This window comes from Myodes glareolus, chromosome 5 (genome assembly GCF_982192425.1).
Source record: "Myodes glareolus chromosome 5, mMyoGla1.1, whole genome shotgun sequence".
Classification (NCBI taxonomy): Eukaryota; Metazoa; Chordata; class Mammalia; order Rodentia; family Cricetidae; genus Myodes; species Myodes glareolus.
In genome coordinates this window covers 35,349,713-35,371,220 of record NC_142030.1, presented here as the reverse complement: position 1 = coordinate 35,371,220, position 21,508 = coordinate 35,349,713, and the positions used below count along the sequence as shown (strand labels likewise).

Here is a 21,508-nt window from a genome sequence, read left to right as displayed (position 1 = left end):
TCTTTGCTGCTGTATTCTATGTATCAGGCTAGGAGTTTAATAAAAGAAATAATAGATTGGAACCTGATACTTATTAACAAATCTGTTGCCCAGGGAGATGCTCTATTTCTTGAGATATATGCACCTGTCAGGACAGGAATCTCTTGTATCATATGACTAGACAAGGCACTGTTAGTTCTGACAAGTTAATCTGTCACAAAGGGAAAACATTTCTGTAAAACTCCCCTTCTCCCAATTTTTGAGTTACAAAGTCTAGTTTAGTCCCTTTCTTTCAATCTGTATAAAGGAAAGCATTTGAGTTTCTCATCTGCAGAATTCTGTGATGTTACTGGGGTCAAGGACACAAATCAAAGAATCCCAAGTGGATCTCAATCATATTTCTTTATTGTAAGGGGCAAACTCATGGAATAGGAATGGGAAGTCCAACCTCAGGTGTGTAATGCAGGAGTGTGTGTGTGTGTGTGTGTGTGTGTGTGTGTGTGAGAGAGAGAGAGAGAGAGAGAGAGAGAGAGAGAGAGAGAGAGAGAGAGAGAGGAGAGGGAGATCCCTGATCTCTGGGCAGGCCTATGGTTTTCTCTGGGTACCCAAAAGGTCACACCCTCTTAAAGGTTATTGGCTGAAGGAGGTTTCCCATCACTTTGACCCTGGTCTCTAGCTTTAGGCTACTCCTGTCTTAGAAACGATTTAGAGGGGGACAAGGCCACTTCAGGACCAAGACTTCTCTTTACCATGACCCACCATGCCATCCCTAAGTCCAGCAGATTTTCCAGGGTTCTCTGGAGGAGACAAATATCTATTGTGTCCTTCGTCTGTATCATATATGCTCCATGAGAGCGGTGCCTTGTGTGAAGTGCAACCATCCAGCATGCCCAACTGTGTCCACGTGACTACCCAGCTGGTAGGCACACAGGAGCTGATGGAAAAGGCCAGCAGTTGCTACACTGTGGATCTTAAACTGATATACTGTAGGTTTTGCATCTCTGTGTGTAATCTCTTGGAGGATGAAGAACTTCATGTTGGCCCCATTTTCAGACTCATTTCCAAAGTGCCTGTATGAACCTGTGCTGGTTAGGTGTTTTAATCAACTCGACACAGACTCAAGCCCCCTGGAAAGATGGAAGCTCAACTGAGAAATGGAATTGCCTCTGTCAGATTGACCTGTGGCCCTGTCTAAGCACTGCACTTCCTGGCTTTAGAATACCTTTGTCTGGCAGTGCATCACCTAAGGGGTGACCAGAGCAGTTGTACGAAGTTCAAAGATTTTTCACATCTCCCCTTGAGTCAACAGCCCTCCCATCCATCCCAGGGTGTGGCTTAGCGCCCCTGGCCCTGACAGCAGACTTCCATGGGAGAAGGTACGACACAGGTAACAGGGTGACCATTGAGCGTTTTCTTTGGCCTCACAGGCACTGTCTGGAAGAACTGGTCCAATGAGACTGCCATTTCCAAAAGCTCACCCTCCACCTCCCCACCTGTGCTGGCTTAGCCACCAATGGTCTGTTCATTGTTCCTGGGCTAGGCAGAGGATGGAATTCTCTTTCAGAGGGAAGATTGCTGGCCTGGCTTGGGAGCTGAAACCTAGGACCATGATTTCCAAGAAGGAGGAGACATGAGAGAGAGGGTGGCAGAAGGAACCCAGAAGAAAGCCTCCATTTTGTCACCAACACCTAGGATGCGAGCACCATACCCAGGACACCAACCACCTGGGGTGTTGAGAGGATGCAGACAACAAGGAAGAAAGCACTCAACCAGTCAGGATTCCCTGAGCCCACCTTCCATTGGCTGCACTTCTGCTGTGCTTCTGCTTGCTCAGAAAGGAAGGAATCCAGGCAGCTCTTTCAAACCCAGTCCCCATATCGTTCTTTGACAGCCAGGAAGGGCCTGAGGGTCAGCGCAGTCTACCCAACTCTGCTTTTAGACAGGTTAGACTCCTCTTAGGACAGGAAACAATCAAATGCAGAAAGCAAGGTGTTGTAGGAAGGCCTCTAGTTAGTTCCCGGTTGCTTGGCAGCACAGACCCGAAATAATCACACAGAAACTGTGTTAATTAAATCACCGCTTAGCCCCTTAGCTTTAGCTTCTTAATGGCTAACACTTACATCTTAATTTAACCCATTTCTATTAATCTGTGTATGGCCACGTGGCTGTGGCTTACCGGCTAAAGTTCTGACTGGTGTCTGTCTCCTGCAGCTACATGGTGTCTCTCTGACTCTGTTCTTTTTTCTCCCAACATTCAGCCTCGCCTTCCCCACATAGTTCCGTTCTGCCATGCCATAGGCTCAAAGCAGTTCTTTATTAATCAATGGTAATCTTAGCATACAGAGGGAAATTCCACATTACAAAGGCAAGGGGCTCTGAGTGTCAGAGAGAAGCCCTTGTGGCCTGCCCAAATGGCTGAGAAGGAAATCTCTGGTAGCCAATGGGCTGAGCAGTATCAAAGACCCAGATGGGGCAAGATATTGGTACAGTGCTAAGAAGCCCTGGAGTGGGCTCCTTGCCTTCAGGAAGTAAGTCGGTCACAGACGGCTGTGATATGGTATTTGATCACAATGGCCTTGCCTGTTTTTCCATAGAAACAGGGGTCCCTGAGCTGCTGTGACAGTACAGTGACAAGGAGAGCAGCTGTTACTTCACAAGAGTCACTTGGAGGCTGGGCATTTGCTTGTCCAGGAAAAAATGGAGGGCTTGGTGACCTGACATGACTTCTGCCCTGTGTCTATTGGTGTCAGTTCTGCCCTGGACCTTTGCAATGATAAAAACTTCTGGAGCACAGGCTCTAAGATCTACTGTACTTTTGTTATTCATTTAAGATATATGTTTCTTTTAAAATGATTTCTTTTTATTGATATTTATTGAGCTCCACATTTTTCTCTGCTCCCCTCCCTACCTCTCCCCTCCCCTTCAACCCTCTTCCAAGGTCCCCATGCTCCCAATTTACTCAGGAGATCTTGTCTTTTTCTACTTTCCATATAGATTAGATTTATGTATGTCTCTCTTAGGGTCCTCATTGTTGTTTAGGTTCTCCGGGATTGTGATTTGTGGGCTGGTTTTCTTTGCTTTATATTTAAAAACCACTTATGAATGAGTATATGTGATAATTATCTTTCTGGGTCTGGGTTACCTCACTCAAAATGATGTTTTCTAGCTTCATCCACTTGTCTGCAAAATTCAAGATGTCATTATTGTTTTCTGCTGTGTAGTACTCTATTGTGTAAATGTACCACATTTTCCTTATCCATTCTTCAGTCGAGGAGCATTTAGGTTGTTTACAGGTTCAATGCAATGCCCATCAAAATCCCAGCAAAATTCTTCACAGACCTCAAAAGAATGGTAGTCAATTTCATATGGAAAAGCAAAACACCCAAGATAGCCAAAACAATCCTGAACAATAAAAGAACTTCTGGAGGCATCACTGTCCCTGACTTCAAACTCTATGACAGAGCTACAGTACTGAAAACAGTCTGGTATTGGCATAAAAACAGGCAGGAGGACCAATGGAACCGAATCAAAGACCCGGACATTAATCTACACACCTTAAATCATTTCTTTTTCAGTTCCTTGAGACTTATTTTGCTATTTATTTTCTAATGTATTTGGTTAAATTTCTAGTTTATTTATGTCTCCCCTTTCTGGTTAATATAAACTTTTTGGGTTATAAACCCCATTTCTTCTTTCATGGAATATTTAAAAATTTTTATGTGTGTTGTTTTGAGTGATTTCTCCTAAGACACATAATTATATGTATGGATTAAAGCTTTCAGTTTTGTGTGTGTCTAACATTCTGTTGGGCCATCACTTTCCACACTAATTTCACTGTAATCAGAGAACCTGACTTGCTGAATTGACTGTTGAAATTTTTTTTTTGGGAGGGGAGGGATTTATCTTAACACATGATTCGGAGGAGCCCCATTTAATGGAACCTAGTAATTAATTGTCTTGCTGTTTAAATCTTCTAAATTTTGGCAGGTGTTATATCGACATTCAGTGTAATGGAGAATTTGACAAAACGCCCCTTTTTAGACATCATTTGCTTTCTTTATAGATGCTTGCACATTTCGAAAGCTTGTTGTTTTCTTGGTTAATGAATCGCTTTCATTAGGAACTTGTTCTCTTTAAGTTTCCAAGGCTGAAGACTATTTCTTTTGGTCTGCTCACCATCCCTGCCCTATTTATTACTGTTTCTTGTTTTTATTTTGCTTGTCCTTAGGTATGTATACCTTCTAAATGTATACAGCTCGACAAAATGAGTTTTACTGCCCGTTTGAGTGTGTCATTCAATGTTACCATTTGGGTCTCCCTTCTGTGTGTGTCATTTAATGTCACCATTCAGATCTCTACCCCAACCCGTGTGTGTGTGTGTGTGTGTGTGTGTGTGTGTGTAACTGGAAGGGAGTATCACTAGAATCTACCCCATTCTCTTACTCTACGACACAACCCCACCAAACAGACCACCTCCCAGGCTGCTTCTAGCCAATGACTGGGTCTAACAGTCTAGAAGTCAGCCCATGTTAATAACTTCAGATACCCTATCTGCCCTGGTTACAACTTCCAGGCAGTCAGTACTCTGCGTCTTCTTCCCTAGTCCTCTTTCCTCCACTCCTTCCTCTTCAAAGAACTTTCCAACTGATGCTAACAATCATCCACCCAGCTTAGTATGCTTTTAGCCCCTTTGCACGCCATAACCTCCCCCTACCCCCAACATTGGTGGTGGCTTTGCACCTCTGAAGATATCTTTGCTTTGTGCTCACTCCTGAGTAGCAGTGCAGGTGGACGCAGTGTAAATACATACATTGTTTTCCAAGGCACCCAGAGACCTTACAACCTGATGTCCACGAGCACTAGTGGCTGTTTGACAGTTAGCATCGCCTGGGTAATCCACGTTTTGAGCTTAACGGCTTCTAAAATGTGTTTCTCAGACCTGGATGGTTGCCTGCGTGGGTGCTTGGAGTTCGGGTCAGGTGCTTGGTCACCAGGGAATGGCATTATTTGTAAGTATTAGAAGGATTAGAAAGGGTGGTCTTGTTGGAGGAAGTGTATCACGGGGGGATGGGCTTTGAGGTTTCAAAAGCCCATGCCAAGCCTAGAGTCTGTCTCCCTGCCTGTGGACCTGCTGGATGCAGCTCTCAGCTACTGCTCCACCACCTGCCTGCAGGCTGCTAAGTTCTCCACTATGATGATAATGTACTAAACCTCGGAAGCTGTAGCAAGCCGTCAACTAAATGCTTTCCTTTATAAGAGTTACCATGGTCATGGTCACAGGAATAGAACATTGACTAAGACCTGTGATTCTAAGGGATGTGCAGCTCCAACCTTACCCACCTCCCATTTACTTTGGTAACAGATTCCCGAAGCCCGGGGGAAGGCTCTGGAGAGTCCACTGTTTCTCAGTGTATCCTGCCTCCCTGGTGGCCTCACTGTGTCAATGAATGAGTGAAAGGAGCTGGGAACTGGGTGCGGTTTCCTTTTAGCTCTCAAAGGAGTCTCCTTTCCCTACTGACTTCAAGACGATTAGCGACCCAGGTTCAAACATCAGGGTTCATTCACAGGGGTGTTGCAGCTGGGCCAAGTACCACCCTGCCCCTGACTACCCCATCTTCCCGGAAAATCCCTGGTCCTGCAGAACATGGCCTTATGGGCACCCATCTCAGTCATCTCTCTCACAGAGACCCTTTCTGCCTGCCTCTACCCCCTTTTCCAGAATAGTTCTCTAGAGGACACCTGCTGATTGATGGCAGCCAGGGACCTCTCCGCTGTCCACAAGTTGGTAAAGCAGGGGGGCAGCGGATACTCCAGTGAAGGCCAGGAGAGCGCGGTGAAATTGCAGCTCTGGAGGCTTTTCTGGCAGTTAGGGGAAAGCAGTTTGAGAGCAGACGGGTCCTTGTACATCTCATGCAGGGCACGCGCCACCAAGCTGTCAGTACAGCCAGGGCCAGGACGATTCAAGAGCCTAGATGCTGAAGTACACTGTGCAACAGCTCAGAGGTGAGAGAAGACACGACTTCCAAACGCAGCAGGACTGAGCCTAGAGCTCCTGACGTCCTTCAGTCTCTGACGCCTGAGGGCAAGGCGGGAGAGTTTGGGAGAGTCGAGTTCCAGACGAAGGTCCCTGGGAGCTTACAAGGGCCAGGGGTGGGGAACCTATGGGCTAGCGACCTGAAGGTCCCGCCCCCGAGGCGGGGCCTGGACTCCCGTGGGCTCCCCAGCCAAGTTCAGCAGCTCAGGCTGGCCGCCCTGCAGCTGGTACCCGGTACCCGCCGGCCTCGCTGGTGATGCGCAGAGCCCAGGTGAGACTCGCGCGGGCAGGAGACTCGCCAGCGGGGGAGGGCGGCGGCAGAATGCCTCTCCATCCCTAGGCCTTTTCCCGGGCAGAATTCTCAAGACCGCCTTAGCTCTGGGGCCGGGATCTCCCTGGTCTGCTCCTACATCTTTCTCTAGTCCACTCCCTGGGGCCCATCTTCTTGTGTCCTCCTGTGTCTCCTCTCACTTTTTATCCTTGTAGGAATTTATCTTTATTGGCGGTTCCTCCTTGCACTCCCGTTCCTCTCCTTTCTTTTCTTTTCTTTTTAAAAAATCTTCTCTTCCTCCTCTTTTCTTCCCTCTGCCCTCACTTCTTTTCTGTACATAATCCTGTTTTTTCTCCCAGACTGACTTCTGTGTGTGTTCGTGTTGCGTTCTTGATTTCATACTTTCATGCATGCATTCCTGTACTCTATTATTCTCAACAGGGCTTGTGCTGAGTGCCATGTTAAGAACCATGACCCGATCACAGATGTGTTCTTCAACAGAAATTTACCAAGATCTGGAAAGGTAACTCAGTGTCTGGTGTGGAAAAATACATAAATGTCTGAGTCTTCATGGTTGAGCAGAAAGAAAATACCTTGTTTTGATAAGATGCTGTGTCCTTTTCTTGAAACCGTTTTCTTTCCTAATAGGCACAGACAGCACGCCAGGAAAGCCAAGTAGCACTGGGGGGACAGCTGCAATCATGCGTGCCTTTTGGGCGAGCTGTGCCTGTCAGGGTCTGGGGCACCGAGATGGTGGCTTTCTGGGCTGGGCTGTAGGAAGACAATGGGAGCCCATGGCTGGGTGTGTTTTGTCTCCATGAAGTAGAAGGACAGATGTGAATTCATTTCATGTTGCCCTCAAAGATTGTCTTACTACATTTTAAATGGAAGAAATCTAGGGGAGTCAGCCTGCTTAAATTGTTAGGGAACCAAATTCAGCATGCATATCACAGCGATTTTAATCACTTTGTTAAAGGGTTAGTTTTGGCAAAGACACAATTTCATGTTTAATGATATTTATGGTATTTCTTTATATTCAAAAGCACATACCAAACATACACAGACTTGCTTGTTTTCAAACATGTTAATTACCCATTAAGGTTGGCAGCCTTGGCTTCTTAGACACAATTTAAATTGACCTTGTAGTTTATTGTGCCTCTAATGATAATTCTGCCAGCTTAACTTTTCACTGATGCAGAAAAGGAAGCTTGACCATACGTAAGCCACACAAACCTGAGCAAAAGTAGAATCTGGTCAATGAGGATGGTGTGGTTAGTAGAAGAGTATGCAATGTTATATTAAAGAGTTCCAGACAGTTAATGAGCATGATCTGGGAGCTTCGGTTTAGAGACTGTGTTCTGCATTGGAGAGTGCAGTTGTCTCGTGAGTCCTCCAACCCCTGATGCCAGTGAGACAGAACTGGCAGTGGCAGTGGTGAATGGGGAGCTTTTCAGCTGATTTAGAATTGCATGGCAGTTTTGTTTGGCAGATTTCTTTTCTAGAAATCCAGGAGTTGGCGACGTACATTTAGAACAGATAAGCCATTTAAAATGTATATGAAGCGAAGTCTTGAGTCTCAGGGTTTTAAGTTTTATTTCCCTTTATTGCACAATCTGTATCTTTATAAAAATGTCCCTACTCTTTTCTCTTTAGACAGTGCTACTACTTTAGTGTAAAAGGGTCTCCTGTTGAACAGCCTGGTAGATAAGCCATGTACTTTATCCTGTGAATTCTGTCCTGGAGGTAAAACCCTGGCTAGGGCAGGACACCTGTTCTCCCTTTCCAATAGTACCAGCAGCAAGAGCCTCCTGTATTGAGATCTTACACACTCCTTATTGAATCCAACTAGAAGTACCCTGAAGTAGACATCACTGTTCCAGTATTATGTATATGGTGATTAACACCCTGAGTGGTTGTCCTGGGTCATGCACCTAGTGAGTGGCTAGGCTGAGACTGCAGCTCAGGCTACGTCTTGGAATCTGAATCCATAGGGCTAATTCAGCCCCACAGGTTCTAGTTGAAATATCACCCCAGATAACACTACTTGCTGACCGGTTGATGTTTATTGGAGTACTGCTCCTTGCTCTAGTGTCCTGCCCATCCTTGGCCATAGCTAACCCTGAATCCACCCAGCAGAGCTCCTGCGAAGCACCGTCTTTGCCCTCTGAGTTCATTGGCTCTGTTTCTGAAGATTTCTGGGCTTGGAGGGGTGAAGATATGTCCTCTACCTCTCTGTGGCTTCACATGGCTAAGCTGGGTTAGTTCTGTGTCTAGCTTCACTGTAGTCCTGGGAACTGACTTTGCTTGAGTTTGAGCAGCATTGCTCTAGAAGACTAAAGCTTTAGATGGACATGGGACACCCCCCCCCCCCAGGAGCTGGCTAGACAGCCCTTGGCTCTGCTTCTCTATGAAAGCCTGGAAAGCTCTTATGGTCCCAATGTTTCTAATATCCCAGAGCTAGGAGATGCCTAGAAACATGAGCATTCCCCACAGGGAGACATAGGTGCTCACCATTCTTATACAGATGTTAATGCATTATTATAGTCTGGAATCTTCCAAAAATGAAGATTTCAGCGACTAGGGACTGAAACCCAAAGACTGGAACACTGGAGTTGTTTTATGCTTTCTTTTGTTTCAACTGAGAAGCAAATGCATGAGACAGACTAGCAGAGTGTGCGGTGTCATGGAGCAGAACTAGCTTCTGAACTGCAACTCAGATCCATGAGAGTTAATACAGTGTTCAGAGGACTTTCAGAACTCTGAGGCATCCAGCTTAACAAGAATCTTATTGTCTATAAACAGAGCCAAAAGGAAAGAAATGCCCTTGCTATTTGCTTATTCGTTTAACAACACTATGTGCTAGTTTCTTTGAGTTCACAAGCAACAAAAAGGTAGCTATGAGGTGACTCTGTCACTTTGTGATAAGCATGACACCCAATTTGTCTTTGCACTGAGTGCTGAGCCAGTTTCCTTGGAACTTTAAATATACCATTGTAACCAATCTTTATGGCAGTCCATGGGGATGGAGTATCCATGCATTTCCTTTACAGAGGGGGAAGCAGAGGTCCTAGTGTGGATAATGGCAGAGAATGATGGAGTCCAGGTCTTCTGTCCCTAGAGTCTATGCACTTGACCTTAATGATGTAAATGGGGCTCCACAGTAGCGGGAGCAGCAAGGCTGCGTGGGAGACTATAACCAGAGCCTTTTAGACATTGGACCGATGAGGCTGTAGTTTCTACTCAAGCATGAGTAATAAGACTGGAAACAGACTGATCTCTCAAAATGTAGCACTTGCTGTGTTAGTCAATGGCAGTACCCTGATTGGGAGCTCACAAGATAGGCGCTACAGGGAGAAGTATCCATGGCAGGAAAGACGGGCCATGGTAAGATATCTACCTTGTTGATCTGGGGATCCTGGTGTCAGAAAGCACTCTGGATCATATTATCATATGATCTGAGGACTCCGAGAATAGTGGGAGGGTCTTAGTTTGTCATCTTTTTTTTTCTTTTTTCCAGATAGAAGAACATGGAGTGAGTGACTCTGAATCATTTTGTTCATTTTGTGCCTTGCGGACACCAGAGTGAAAAGAGCCAAGAATGATAAGAAAAGCGTTTTAGTGGAACAGATACAATGATGGAGTGATGAGCACCCATAAAGAGTGTCAGGATGGAGAGCCCAGGATGAACTGAGGCCATTGAGGACAGCCCAGGACAACAGAGAGTCTTTTCACATGAGGTGCAGAGCAAGGAACAAGGGCTGCATAGATCCGTCACTGCCTAGGGCAGCTGGCATCTGTGGGAGGAGAAAGGGGAGGGGGCAGTTTCAGTCTGCCCAGAAAGCAGCTGCCCAGGGCGCAGGTCCACAGACACACAGGGTGGCGGGGGTGCAGGTGAGATGGGAGATGTGCCAAGCGCTGTGTGAAGGGTCAGGCTTCCGACCCACAGAACTCTGTGGTCGGGGTGTGGAGATGAGCTCCCCCATCTGTGGTGGCCATCTGGGAAGCACAGGGATGAGGGGATGTAGATGCGGCTGCAGAAGGATGAGACTGACCCCTGCCCTCAGACAGACGCCAGTGTTGAAGGAAGGGCTGGGAGTCCATACAGGAGAGGTGAGCACACGGAGGCAGCGTGGTTTCTGCAGGAGTAAGCCACAGCAGCCTCACGTTATATTCCATTTCGAGAGGCTTACATCTGGCAGTTTTCTCTACCCTCTATGTTTTTTCTACCCTCTATGGAGAGTAGACATGGGAGCAGGGCCTGAGATGGGCTTTATAGGAAATCCGGAGACTTGCCTGCAATTAACCCCAAACAATGCTGATTCACGAGCCAGAGGTAGTCTCAGGGAGGCAGGCAAAGATTCCACATGTCAACATACACGTGCACATAATCGTGTACAATGGCATGTACAGCCAAATGCACATGCTGATAGGTGTGCACTCTCATATATAAGGACATGCACACATCTCTCTCTCTCTCTCTCTCTCTCACACACACACACACACACACATACACAGCTCAAGCACGTGCATACACACACACACACACACAGCTCAAGCACATGCATACACACACACACACACACACACACACACACACACATATCCTTCGTTGTTCCTTCCTCTGTTTAGTTTTAGTTTGCTTTTGTCTGTTCCAATTCTCCTTTCGGTTTCTCCTTAGTAACATTATTCTTTCCCCCTTTCTCCCTTTTCTCCCCCATCCCATTTTTAAGGATTGGGATGATGGCATCCATGGGACATGTGGTGGGACAGGATATCTAACTCAATATCTGACATTCTCCAGATTCACAATGGTGTCAAAAACTGCCCTGTGCAGTTGAGCAAAATGACATGGGATAGGTTGGCAAAAAATGTTGAGTTGAGAAACACAATGCACCACAATTTTTGTGTGAAAATTAAATGAAATCAAATACAAGGAACTGTTGGTCTATACACAATTAAATAGAAGATTATCACCACTTTTTTTTATATAATGGAGCATCCTGGTGGCCAACTTTCTGCCCTGCAAGGCCCTCAGAAGTGGGCAGTCATATCTCCTTGCATGCCACTGAAAGTTCTGGCTCCTGAAATTAACTGTCTCTGCTTGGAAAATGCTGCCTGGACCATGAAGGTGGCACTATAGGGTCTCTGCAGAGGTGAGATCAGGGAATTTTGATGCAGGTTCTTGAACATCCTTGGATATAACATTATCTGGACTCAGCTGACTCTAGAGAAGTATCTGAGATTAGAGAGGAGATAGAGTGTGTGTTTTAGTTTATAGTGGGCGTGTTTGTATTAATGTGTATGAATATGTTTGTGCAAACATGTGTATGTTAGTGTTTGTGTGAAAGTATATGTGTATTTGTCTGTGTTAGGTATATGTGTCAAGTGTGTTTGTGTGTGGACACAAGTGTGCCTATGTAAATGTATATGTGTGTCTGTGTGAGCTCATGGAATAGAAACTTACTGGTGGGGATAATAGCAAACAGACCTGCTATTATTTGAGAAAGGGAGAAGCAATTTATCAATTAATTACACCTGGGAGATCAGGCATGGTCTTGGAGATTTTTTTAGCCCATTTTACAGGTAGAGACCTGGGATACTGAGGGGCTGGCTGCTTTGCCCAGGCTTACCCTGTGACTGCTGTCACCTCCGCACTCTCAAAATACTTGTAAACATGATGTCTGATGCTAGAAGCAGCCCACTGAAGCTGTGGTTTAGAAAGGATGCTGAGGTGACCCATTTCATCCTGTAAGCACACAGTATGCATAATGAGGGACTTGGGGACCCAGACCCACATGGAGGGGGCTGTGTTTGCATTTATTTTCACCATAGTGGCTGTGCAAAAGCTTTAGTCAGAGAAGAGTGTGTTGTGGTCCCCTTTCCTGCACTTTGGGTAACGTTTGTATTTTAACTCTCTCAGAAAGTTGATGCTGCTTTAATCTCTTTGGGGACTTCTGAAAGAAAGGGGCAGGCGGAAGATGCGTGTACTGTGTGCTCCCTGCACCGGGAGGCAGAGGGCAGCTAGTGGATGCAGCTGCCCAACTAGCCCCCGAGTCCCTGGGAGTAAGGAGCCTGGTCACTTCCGCATACTCTGGCTCAGGGGAAGTCATTCCAGTGATGAAGCCGCTAGAATGCTGGTCCAGACATCGCTGTGGCTCTGCCAGCACCTGTGAAAGGAGAGGGTCTGGTTCTATTTCTTAGTTTTGGAACCAGATGGCTGGGCCTACGGAGATAGGGCAGTGCTGAAGGCCTTCCTTAGAGAGCTGATGACATTACCTCCGAGGTGTCTCCCTCTCAACCATGGCACCTGCAGGGCACAGTCAGAAGCTAGTTCATCCGTGGATGCCCGATGGTTTGGGACAAGTAGACAGTGGGCATGGGTCGAGGAGAAGTGAGTGGGGTTAGTTGTGGGATGGGTCAAGAGTGAGTCTGGTGAGTGGCCAGGAGGAGGCTCTAGGCAGGAACAAGGCCAGGTGGAGAGTGGACAGTGCCTCAGTGTGAGGCAAAGGCCAACACAGCCCAAACCCATCCTGCCAAGTGTTCCTCGGACCCTCTGGTCACTTGCACCTATAGAAGCCCTTGCCTGTCCCTCAGTACCTGAGGTGGCTGGCCTAGCACACCTGACAGCAGGAATTAAAGTCAGCCTGCCAACCAGCAAGAAAACCTGCTAATGTGGGCATAAACACATTAGAATTGTCAGAAGAGTCAAGCTGGCAGTTGACGCTGTCTAGACTCGGCTAATGCCGTACAGGCTGTCCCAGTACTGACAGCCGCAGGGATGGTGCCCTGGGTGGTAGCCTCGGCCTGTGTGTTTGCTCACACGTGTGCACATGGGAGTGTGGGTTGTGTTGACATCTCCCCTGATAGAGTCCTGGAGGCGAGCTCTCAGAGTTGTGTGCGGTTGTCACTTCTAGAACAGTCAGGGTGCTTTGGATAGAAGTGGTAAAAGTCAACTTTGTCCAAATCCGAGAAGGAATTCATTAGAATAAGGGGCCAGAGTAGGTCCCACTATCAGAGGGGTAGCTGGAGACCTGGACTGGAGAAAAACAGGGACGGAGTAGCGGCAGAGAATCTCAGTAGTAGGAGCAGGACTTGGCTGGGAAGATGCTGGGAGACACAAACGATCAGGTATCTGCTCTATGGTCCCAAGAAGCAATAATCTCCCTCCTCTTTTTGGCTAGCATGAGGGCCTTTTGGTCCAGACAGTGCCTTCTGGTTGCTTTCTGTGTGCCTCACCCAGCCTCCTCTGGGGGCTGCAGAGGGTAGACAACAGCATAGGCTCTTTCTTCTGGGCCGGAGAGGTCAGCAGAGTAGAAGGCTCTCCTCTTGCCCAGGGAAGGCTGTGCCTAGGGCTGCAGCTGGGCAATACGGTGACCAAGGCAGGAGAGGGCAGGGTGTTGATGGAGGCCATGGCTTTGCTTGGTAGGCAGGCTCCTGAGTGACCCTCACATCTGCACACTAGAGGACATCTGCAACTCTCAAAGGAAATGGTGCTGAGTTATAAGCTGCACTGGGAGCAAAAGCCACTTCTAAGCATGTGTTAGGTGGTTAGCTCCCACAGTGTGGGAAGAATGGCCATAGGACCCTGCACTGGCATCCCTTGGGACTCTGGGACTGCTGTTGCACCCCGTTGTGGCTGCCCGTGTACCTCCTTTCCACTTGTACTGTGAGCCCTCCATAGTTTTGCTTTTGTGACTCAGGGCGGCCATATCCAGGTGAGGTGAAAGCGAGGTCTCTATGAAGCATCCCCAAAGTCTTTCCCCAACAAAAACCCACCCTTCTTCCCCCATCCTTGGCTTGTCTATCAAGTCCTTGACTCCCAAAGGATTCCACAGAAAGACTCCCTATCAGGGACCAGAGCAGGGAAAAGCATGCATAAAGCTAGCAGTGGCCACCGCATTGTCTCAGCCAGAGCGGGGTCTACAGGGAGAGCAGCCTGACCATACAAGGCTTGGGTGGGAGTAGGGGGAGAGCAGGCACAAGGACTCTAAGATGGGTCCAGAGGAATCCAAACAGCCAGTGCAAGCAGGCTGGAGACGTAATGTAGAGAAAGGAGCTGCTAGTGTTAGAGACAGGGAAGGAAAGGCACATCACAGGCGCCAAGGTAGTGAATCCATGAACCATCCACATTGCCTCCTCCTGATGCTATGGCTTCCCTAGGACTCTGGATCAGTCAGGGCCAGACAGCTTCTGGAGCAGAAGCTGTGGTACTCTCTTCCTCCTAGCAGGATCAGCTTGTTGGTAGGTGTCAGGATTTCCCGTTTTCTGCCCCAGAGCAGGCTCCCTTTCCTACCTCTCCAGCTTCTATGGTTCTGAACCAGACTTGTTAACCAGTCGGTGTTTGTGAGGCTTCCCTGCCTTTCCCTGCATGGAGCCATGGCATATTCATCTGACATCACGGCTCCAGGCCTCTCTCTGGGAGAAATCTGCCTCTGCACACGCTGGAGTCTAAACTATCTCAGCTCACTGTCTCTTTCTCCTCAGATGACCCTGCTCCTACTTCACAGACATCAAAGGAAGGCCAGGAAAAGTGGGTCTGCCTGGTGTCAGCCTACATGGGGCGCTGAATGACCAGTGCCTGCCTCACTTTTTCTGCAGTGGTCAAGTGCATCCAGTCCAGGCTTCACTGCGGGGACTTTCTGGTCGCATTAACTCCTCCTTGAGCTAGGGACCAGTCCTTTGGAACTCCAAAGCCCTGTAGACTAATGACTGCTGGAACATCCACCTTGCTTAGCCTGTCAGGCCCTGCTGATCACATGGCTGAGGAAAAAGGGGCTTCTTTGAGTCCTCCGGTTGACAAAAGATGGAGGCTCATGGGACCTAAGCAGATTCAGGCAGGGCTGCTCAACAAAGCAAGCCTCCTGGACTCTGGAGCTGCCGCAGGGAAGGGTGGCCAAGATCTGGCCCATTCTGAACTGAGCCTCTCAACAGCACCGGATAAGCCCGGACTGCACAGGCCCCTGGGCTACAAGGCCTGCACAGAGCAGAGGCAGGGTTCCTTTACAGAGCTGTCATGTCTCCAGGAGAGGCCAGGCGACATTCAAGCCCTGAAGAGGAAGCCAGAGGACCCGGAAGGCCAGCTTGGCACTCAGCAGCTGCCCCAGGATCTCCCCAGAGCCTCAGCTGATGGCACAGAGTGCTCAGTATGGCCGGGTGCAGTCCGGAGTGGGAAGAGGAGCGCTTTCAGGAGGCCAACCACGCGCCCTGTGGAAAAGCCCCGGTGCTCCCCCGTATTTCCGGACGGTGGAAACGCGGAGGGCCCATGGGAGCTCTCGGGACTCATCACCACCGTGGATATCCCATGTTGGGCTCAGCTGTCAGCTTTCAAGCTCACGGGAGACTTCTGGAGACTGCACATGCTGTCCCAGAACATTCTATTCTGCAATGCTTTCCATGGGGCTCCAACACCGTGGCTGGACCACACGCAGGCGCAAGCATCCACATCCTTGACCCCTTCCGCCACAGCCTGCCGGGTTCTCTTGCCACCCACACTCGCATCCCCAGGCTTGCCCACTCAGAACTGGTGTGCAAAGTGTAACCTCGCCTTCCGTCTGACGGCTGACCTGGTCCTCCACATGCGGTCCCACCACAAAAGGGAGCACGGAGGCCCTGACCCACATTCTAAGAAACGCAGAGAGGAAGTTCTCACTTGCCCCATTTGCCATGAGTACTTCCGGGAGCGCCACCATCTTTCCAGGCATATGACGTCACACAGTTAGTGGGTGGCTAAGGAGGAACCCGATGGCCATAGTATCTGGTGCTCAGTGGTGAGGCACGGCCGACTCCTTGCCTGAGTTGAGAAGGTGGTCACAGGTGTCTTCACGGTTGTTCCCTTTGCTTCGCAGAGGTGAACGGCTCAGTTATAATTTGTCAGATGTCCCGCCCCTTGTTTTGTATTTTCCAGGAAAGCCATTCACTGAAATGGTGAGCTTCACTCATGGGATTAGGGGATAAGGGGACCCATGACTTGGGGAGCAGGGCTGTTCCTGGCTCTGCTCCCAGTGCTCTGCCTGGAGCACATGGAAACAACACCTTGGCTTTTCTGACCAGCAAGCCTACATTCACTCTGGGCTCTTTCACCGCTGCGCCGCAGACTTGGATATGTTCCTTTAACTTGCTGACCCTCAGTTCTCTCGTTTTAAAGTGGTGCAGTAGCAGAATGTCATCGGTCTTGAGGAAGGTGTGTGGGAGGTGGCAAGCTCGTTTCCTGGTAGGTTGTGAGCACTGAGCGCATGGAGCTCATGGCCACTGCTTGTGCAGGTCAGCTACATGACTTGTGAAATCTCAGGGGTGAACGAGGACTGTGTTTCTCTGCCACGAGCCTGCAGCAAAGCTGAGGGTGAGCTTGACTTGGTAGACATGCTCAGGTTGCATTCAAGCCTATTCCCCCATCCCTGCGGGGTCATACGTTGAAGCTGGGAATACCGGATGGCAGCCAAAATGCCCATCTAGATTCCCAGCCTCTGCCTTGGTCACAAGCCTAACCTCTGGGTCAGTGTAAATCCAGGCCTAAGGTGATCAAGTGGAAAAGTGGCCTGGCTGAATCCATAATAAGGGAGTGGTTAGCAATTCACCATCCTGTTCTCTCGGTCTTCACACCGTGAATATGTGAGGAGAGGAAAACAGAAATACATCACTTATTCAGCATGATTTCTGGGTGCCATCCTTCCTTGTGATCCTGAGCTGGGCAGGAAAGAGCAACTGGAGGGCACTCAGAATGAGGTCCCCATCCCCACAACACTACAGGACAAACTTGAAGAGGTTGGTGACTTTCCCAAGGCCACCACACTGGTGTATCGGTGGAAGAACAAAATCCTGTGACCTCCAGATCTGAGTTCTGTTTCTTCCAGCATGCTGCATGTCTGCTTAGCTAGCGTGGTCGTGGAGCATACGGCAGGACTCAAGAATTGGAACTTGAGTCTGACCTAGTCTCTTCACGTCCAGTTTCAACTTAATCTTGCTACTTATGCACAAACACAGACACATAAACACATAGAGACACACACACAGGCACACACAGACAGACTTACATAAACACACAGAGACACACTGACACAAACACACACACAGATATACACAGACACACACAAGCACAGACACACAAACAGAGACCTACATAAACACACACACAGACACACACAGAGAGACACACACAGATACACACAGGCACACACACACAGACTTACATCAACACACAGAGATACACACAGACACAGATATACATAGACACACACAGATATAGACACACACACAGAGACACACAGACACAAACACACACAGATATACACAGATACACACAGGCACAGAAACACAAAGACACAGACACACACAGATGTACACAGACACATACAGGCACAGACACACAAACAGAGACCTACATAAACACACACACAGACACACACAGATACACACAGGCACACACACACAGACTTACATAAACACACAGAGATACACACAGACACAGATATACATAGACACACACAAATACAGACACACACACAGATACAAACACACACACAGATATACACAGACACATACAGGCACAGAAACACAAAGACACAGACACACACAGATGTACACAGACACATACAGGCACAGACACACAAACAGAGACCTACATAAACACACACACAGATATACACAGATACACACAGGCACAAAAACACAAAGACACAGACACACACACAGATGTACACAGACACATACAGGCACAGACACACAAACAGAGACCTACATAAACACACACACAGACACGCACAGAGAGACACACACAGATACACACAGACACAGATATACACAGACGCACACAGGCACAACAGACACACAAAGACATAGACACACACACACACACACACCCCACTCGAGTACTTTTCTCCGTCCTATATACTAAGTAGCATAAGATCTGTCTTGTTCACTGTAGTGCTCCTCACTAGAAGGAACGGGAGTTTTGCTGTTTGTTCCCTGCTGTATTCCCATCACCTTGGACAAAGCAGACACGCAATAGACACTCAACAGGTATCTGCTGAAAGAAATAATAAATGGATGAGTTAATAAATGAATGATCTGCTTGACTCTGGCTTTGTTCCTGACAACTCTGGTATTGGCATTGGGGGACAGGAGATGGTATCTGTCAAGAGCGTGTCCACGCTTATTTCTGGCGCAGTGGATTGACCCACGGTTCCTATACCATCTCTTTGGAAGGGCAATGGTTCTGCCAAAAGGTGCAGACTATGCTTAGGATTGTTGCCAACACAGGCTGTTTGGCAGTCATTCAGATTTATAAGTTCAAGGATGTTCAGGAGCTCATGACTTAGAATTTGTTAGTGACTCAGCTCCTCAGAATGAGCACGCTGGGGTCCCCTACTTCCTCAGAGTGAGCACACTGGGCTCCTAGGCTTCCTCGGGAAGTGAAGGCCCCTCTCATGTCCTCGTCCTTCACGTCACTTTAAACTATGGCTTCCTAAATTTTCTCTTTCATAAAAAATAGTCTGAATATTTTTCATTCCTCAAAATTCACATTCAAATCCCAGCTCCCTGTTTTCTCTCTGTTGTCATGGCTAAAAAGAACAACCTCTGACCTTAGAGGAGGTCTTCACATGAGACAGTTCATCTGCCGACACCTGTCCCTAACAGGAATCTATGGCTCTAAAACTGTGAGCCATAGATTCCTGTTGCTCATAACCGCCCAGTCTAGGGATTTTGTTATAGCTGCCTGAACAGAGGGGGCAGCTGCTTCTATACACAGTTCACTCATTGCTTCTCGGGCATAGGGATGACTTAGTGGTCCGCAGTTCTTGATCTTCCACAGGACCCAAGCTGGGTTCCCATCACCAGCGCGGAGCTGTCACAGGCCTGGAACTCCAGCTTCAGGGAGTCTGACACCCTCTTGTGACCTCAGGGGTGTCGGCACCCATGGAGCACAACCTCTCCCACATCCATAAATAACAATTAAAGAATTCTTGGGAAAATTAAGGCTTCTAAGAAGTCCTTAGGGCCAAGGGCTTATGACTCAGTAGTAGGGTGCTTGCCTAGTATGTGTGAGATACAGAGCTCAGTTTGCAGCCATGCAAAAAGAAAAAAAGAATTTGGAAATGAGACCGAAATAAGGCATTCTGAATTCAACTTACTAGGCAAGGTCTTTACCCAGTTCATATCCTGAGCGCTTAGAGTGCTGAGGTTAGACCACTATTGAGGTTTTTTTTTTTTTTTTTTTTTTTTTTTATCTATCATCTTGGAAACAGCTATAACCACTATGATGATGATGCCAGGTCCTCATTCTGAGCTTTTTGCAGATTCCTGGATCTTTAGGTCAGGGATCTAAACGCAAATGACTGTGTATGGTTAAGAAAACACATATAGGCGAAGGTGCTGGAGCGCAGGTATCGCGGGTGGCACACCTCGGGGTGACAGGTCTTATCAAGAGCTTGGCTAGGTTTCCTCGGGAGATCCTCTTCAGGTCCAGCCTGGAATTGGATAAAAGAGAGAGCAGCATACCTGGGTGCCACCTCCAACCCCTCGACACCTCGGTGCGGGGCATGGCCTGAAATAGACTAAAAGAGAGAACAGCAAGCGAGGAATTAAAAAAAGTTGTTGCTGACTAACTCAGATGCTGGTTAATGCAGATGGACAGATGAGTGCCTTCTTGGGGTGACTCAGAGGAGGGTTTCCGGGACGAGGACTGGGATCTTGATACCTTGCTTCCTTTCTGTGCATCCTGGCATGGCAATGCGAGTGATGTGGGCAATGTGGCATAGACTTGCTGATCCGTGTCAGTGTAGAGGATGAAAGAGTCGTCACCTGGTGCCCCCAAGTCTGATAGACGTCTAGCTGTTGAATGGGCTAGGGGCTAGGCCCAACCCTTCTAACCTCACTCCTGGCCCTCTCCTCATGAGCTCTGGAAGAAGACATGCTACTCAGGACAAGAGCATGAAAAGCCCAATTCAGCCCTTGCCTCCTTCATCCCCCCCCCCGGGAAAAGATGGCGGCCCCTAGAGGCATCCGTAACCCATTTCTCCAAATATTTCCCTTAGCACCGTCATTTTCACAAGTTTCTTTTTACAAGTCTTGTTACAGGTTTAATGGTAATATACTAAATGGAATATAAATCCGCTGAGGTAGCCCCCTCCCCCTTTAAGGAAGTTATTCTGTAATGTGATATGATTTAAGACACTTCTTAGGTGAGACTGTTTCGAGATCATTTGTATGAGGGATGTGGAGGAAAAGAAGGAGGTTTTAAATTTAGTTTTCCATCTTTTATCCATGTGTGTGTCCCAGGTCTGGGGGCAGGGGACCTCTCAGGTCTGGTCCCCTTGCTATTCTAAGATCCTGAGATTAAGAGACTATTTTCAGCACTAGCCAGCAAAGCAAAGCTGAGGTCCCTAGGCCAGGTGGCAGCAGCTAAGTCCCTCTGGAATCAGTAGGTGGTAGATAAGTGCCCTCCTGTGGACACTTGAGGGAGAGCTTCCTGGCACAGAAGTGGGATTTAATATGCCTAGCATCCTTTCATTTCACGCGGTAATTGTGGTGACCCTGGGCATAGTAAGGTAAAAGATAGATCAGGGCCTCTCCTCTGCTGTGTTGGTCCAGCCTCAAGATAGGGGTTCTGTGGGGATCGCTGTATGGTCTCCTCCCCTTCCTTGTTGAATGGGGTGTGATCCCTGATGCTTTGACAGAGCACAACAGAAGTTCCTTAGGCATGTCTTGCCCCACAGCCAGTTTGGAGTCTAGGACTCTTACAGTCCTCTAACTTTGCAGGTGGTAGCGATGCCTGGACTATTAGAACCAGCCGGACTCTCAGGGGCACTCCAGCACCCTGGACAAAGGTCATGGGAGTTGCCCCAACTCTTTCTGCTTATAGTATTTAGCTCCTTCTCCATCTGGTCTGTAGGAAGGGCCAGGTAAGTCTGACCCTTGAGAGGAATGCCCCTAGAGAACAAGGCCTTTCAGTAAGATCAACCCCTTACAGCCCATATATGAGGTAAAAGGCTGGGCAGCAACCAAGCTGGGGGCCTCAATTCAAGAGAGAGAATGACAGATGGTACCAATAGTAATGTCAGATATTAACTCGCCGGACCCTGGTGTCTGTGTGACCGAGGGGCCTGGGCAAGAGAGGGTGTCTGTCAAGTGGTCTGAGTGTCTTAAAGTAATGTATGGGAGAGTCCAAGGTGCTAAGTTGGGGACAGGAGTTGCCTTGGCTTGATGGGCCTGAGAGTATGCTGGTAAGA

At 48.1% G+C, this 21,508-nt stretch overlaps 1 protein-coding gene across 2 annotated transcripts; it reads left to right on the top strand.

The window, feature by feature from the left end:
• Window positions 1–6,194: 6,194 nt before the first annotated feature.
• On the top strand, window positions 6,195–18,355 carry Znf488 (zinc finger protein 488). 2 transcript variants are annotated; one of them, XM_085687847.2, is made up of 4 exons: window positions 6,195–6,284; window positions 6,726–6,807; window positions 9,802–9,816; window positions 14,769–18,355. In XM_085687847.2, the coding sequence occupies exon 4, from the start codon at window positions 14,990–14,992 to the stop codon at window positions 16,001–16,003; it is 1,014 nt and encodes a 337-aa protein (XP_085543973.2). In that variant the 5' UTR covers window positions 6,195–6,284; window positions 6,726–6,807; window positions 9,802–9,816; window positions 14,769–14,989; the 3' UTR covers window positions 16,004–18,355. The 2 variants fall into 2 exon arrangements, with proteins under 2 accessions (XP_085543973.2, XP_085543972.2); XM_085687846.2 differs by having other exon boundaries at window positions 9,802–10,021.
• The last annotated feature ends 3,153 nt before the right edge of the window (window positions 18,356–21,508 follow it).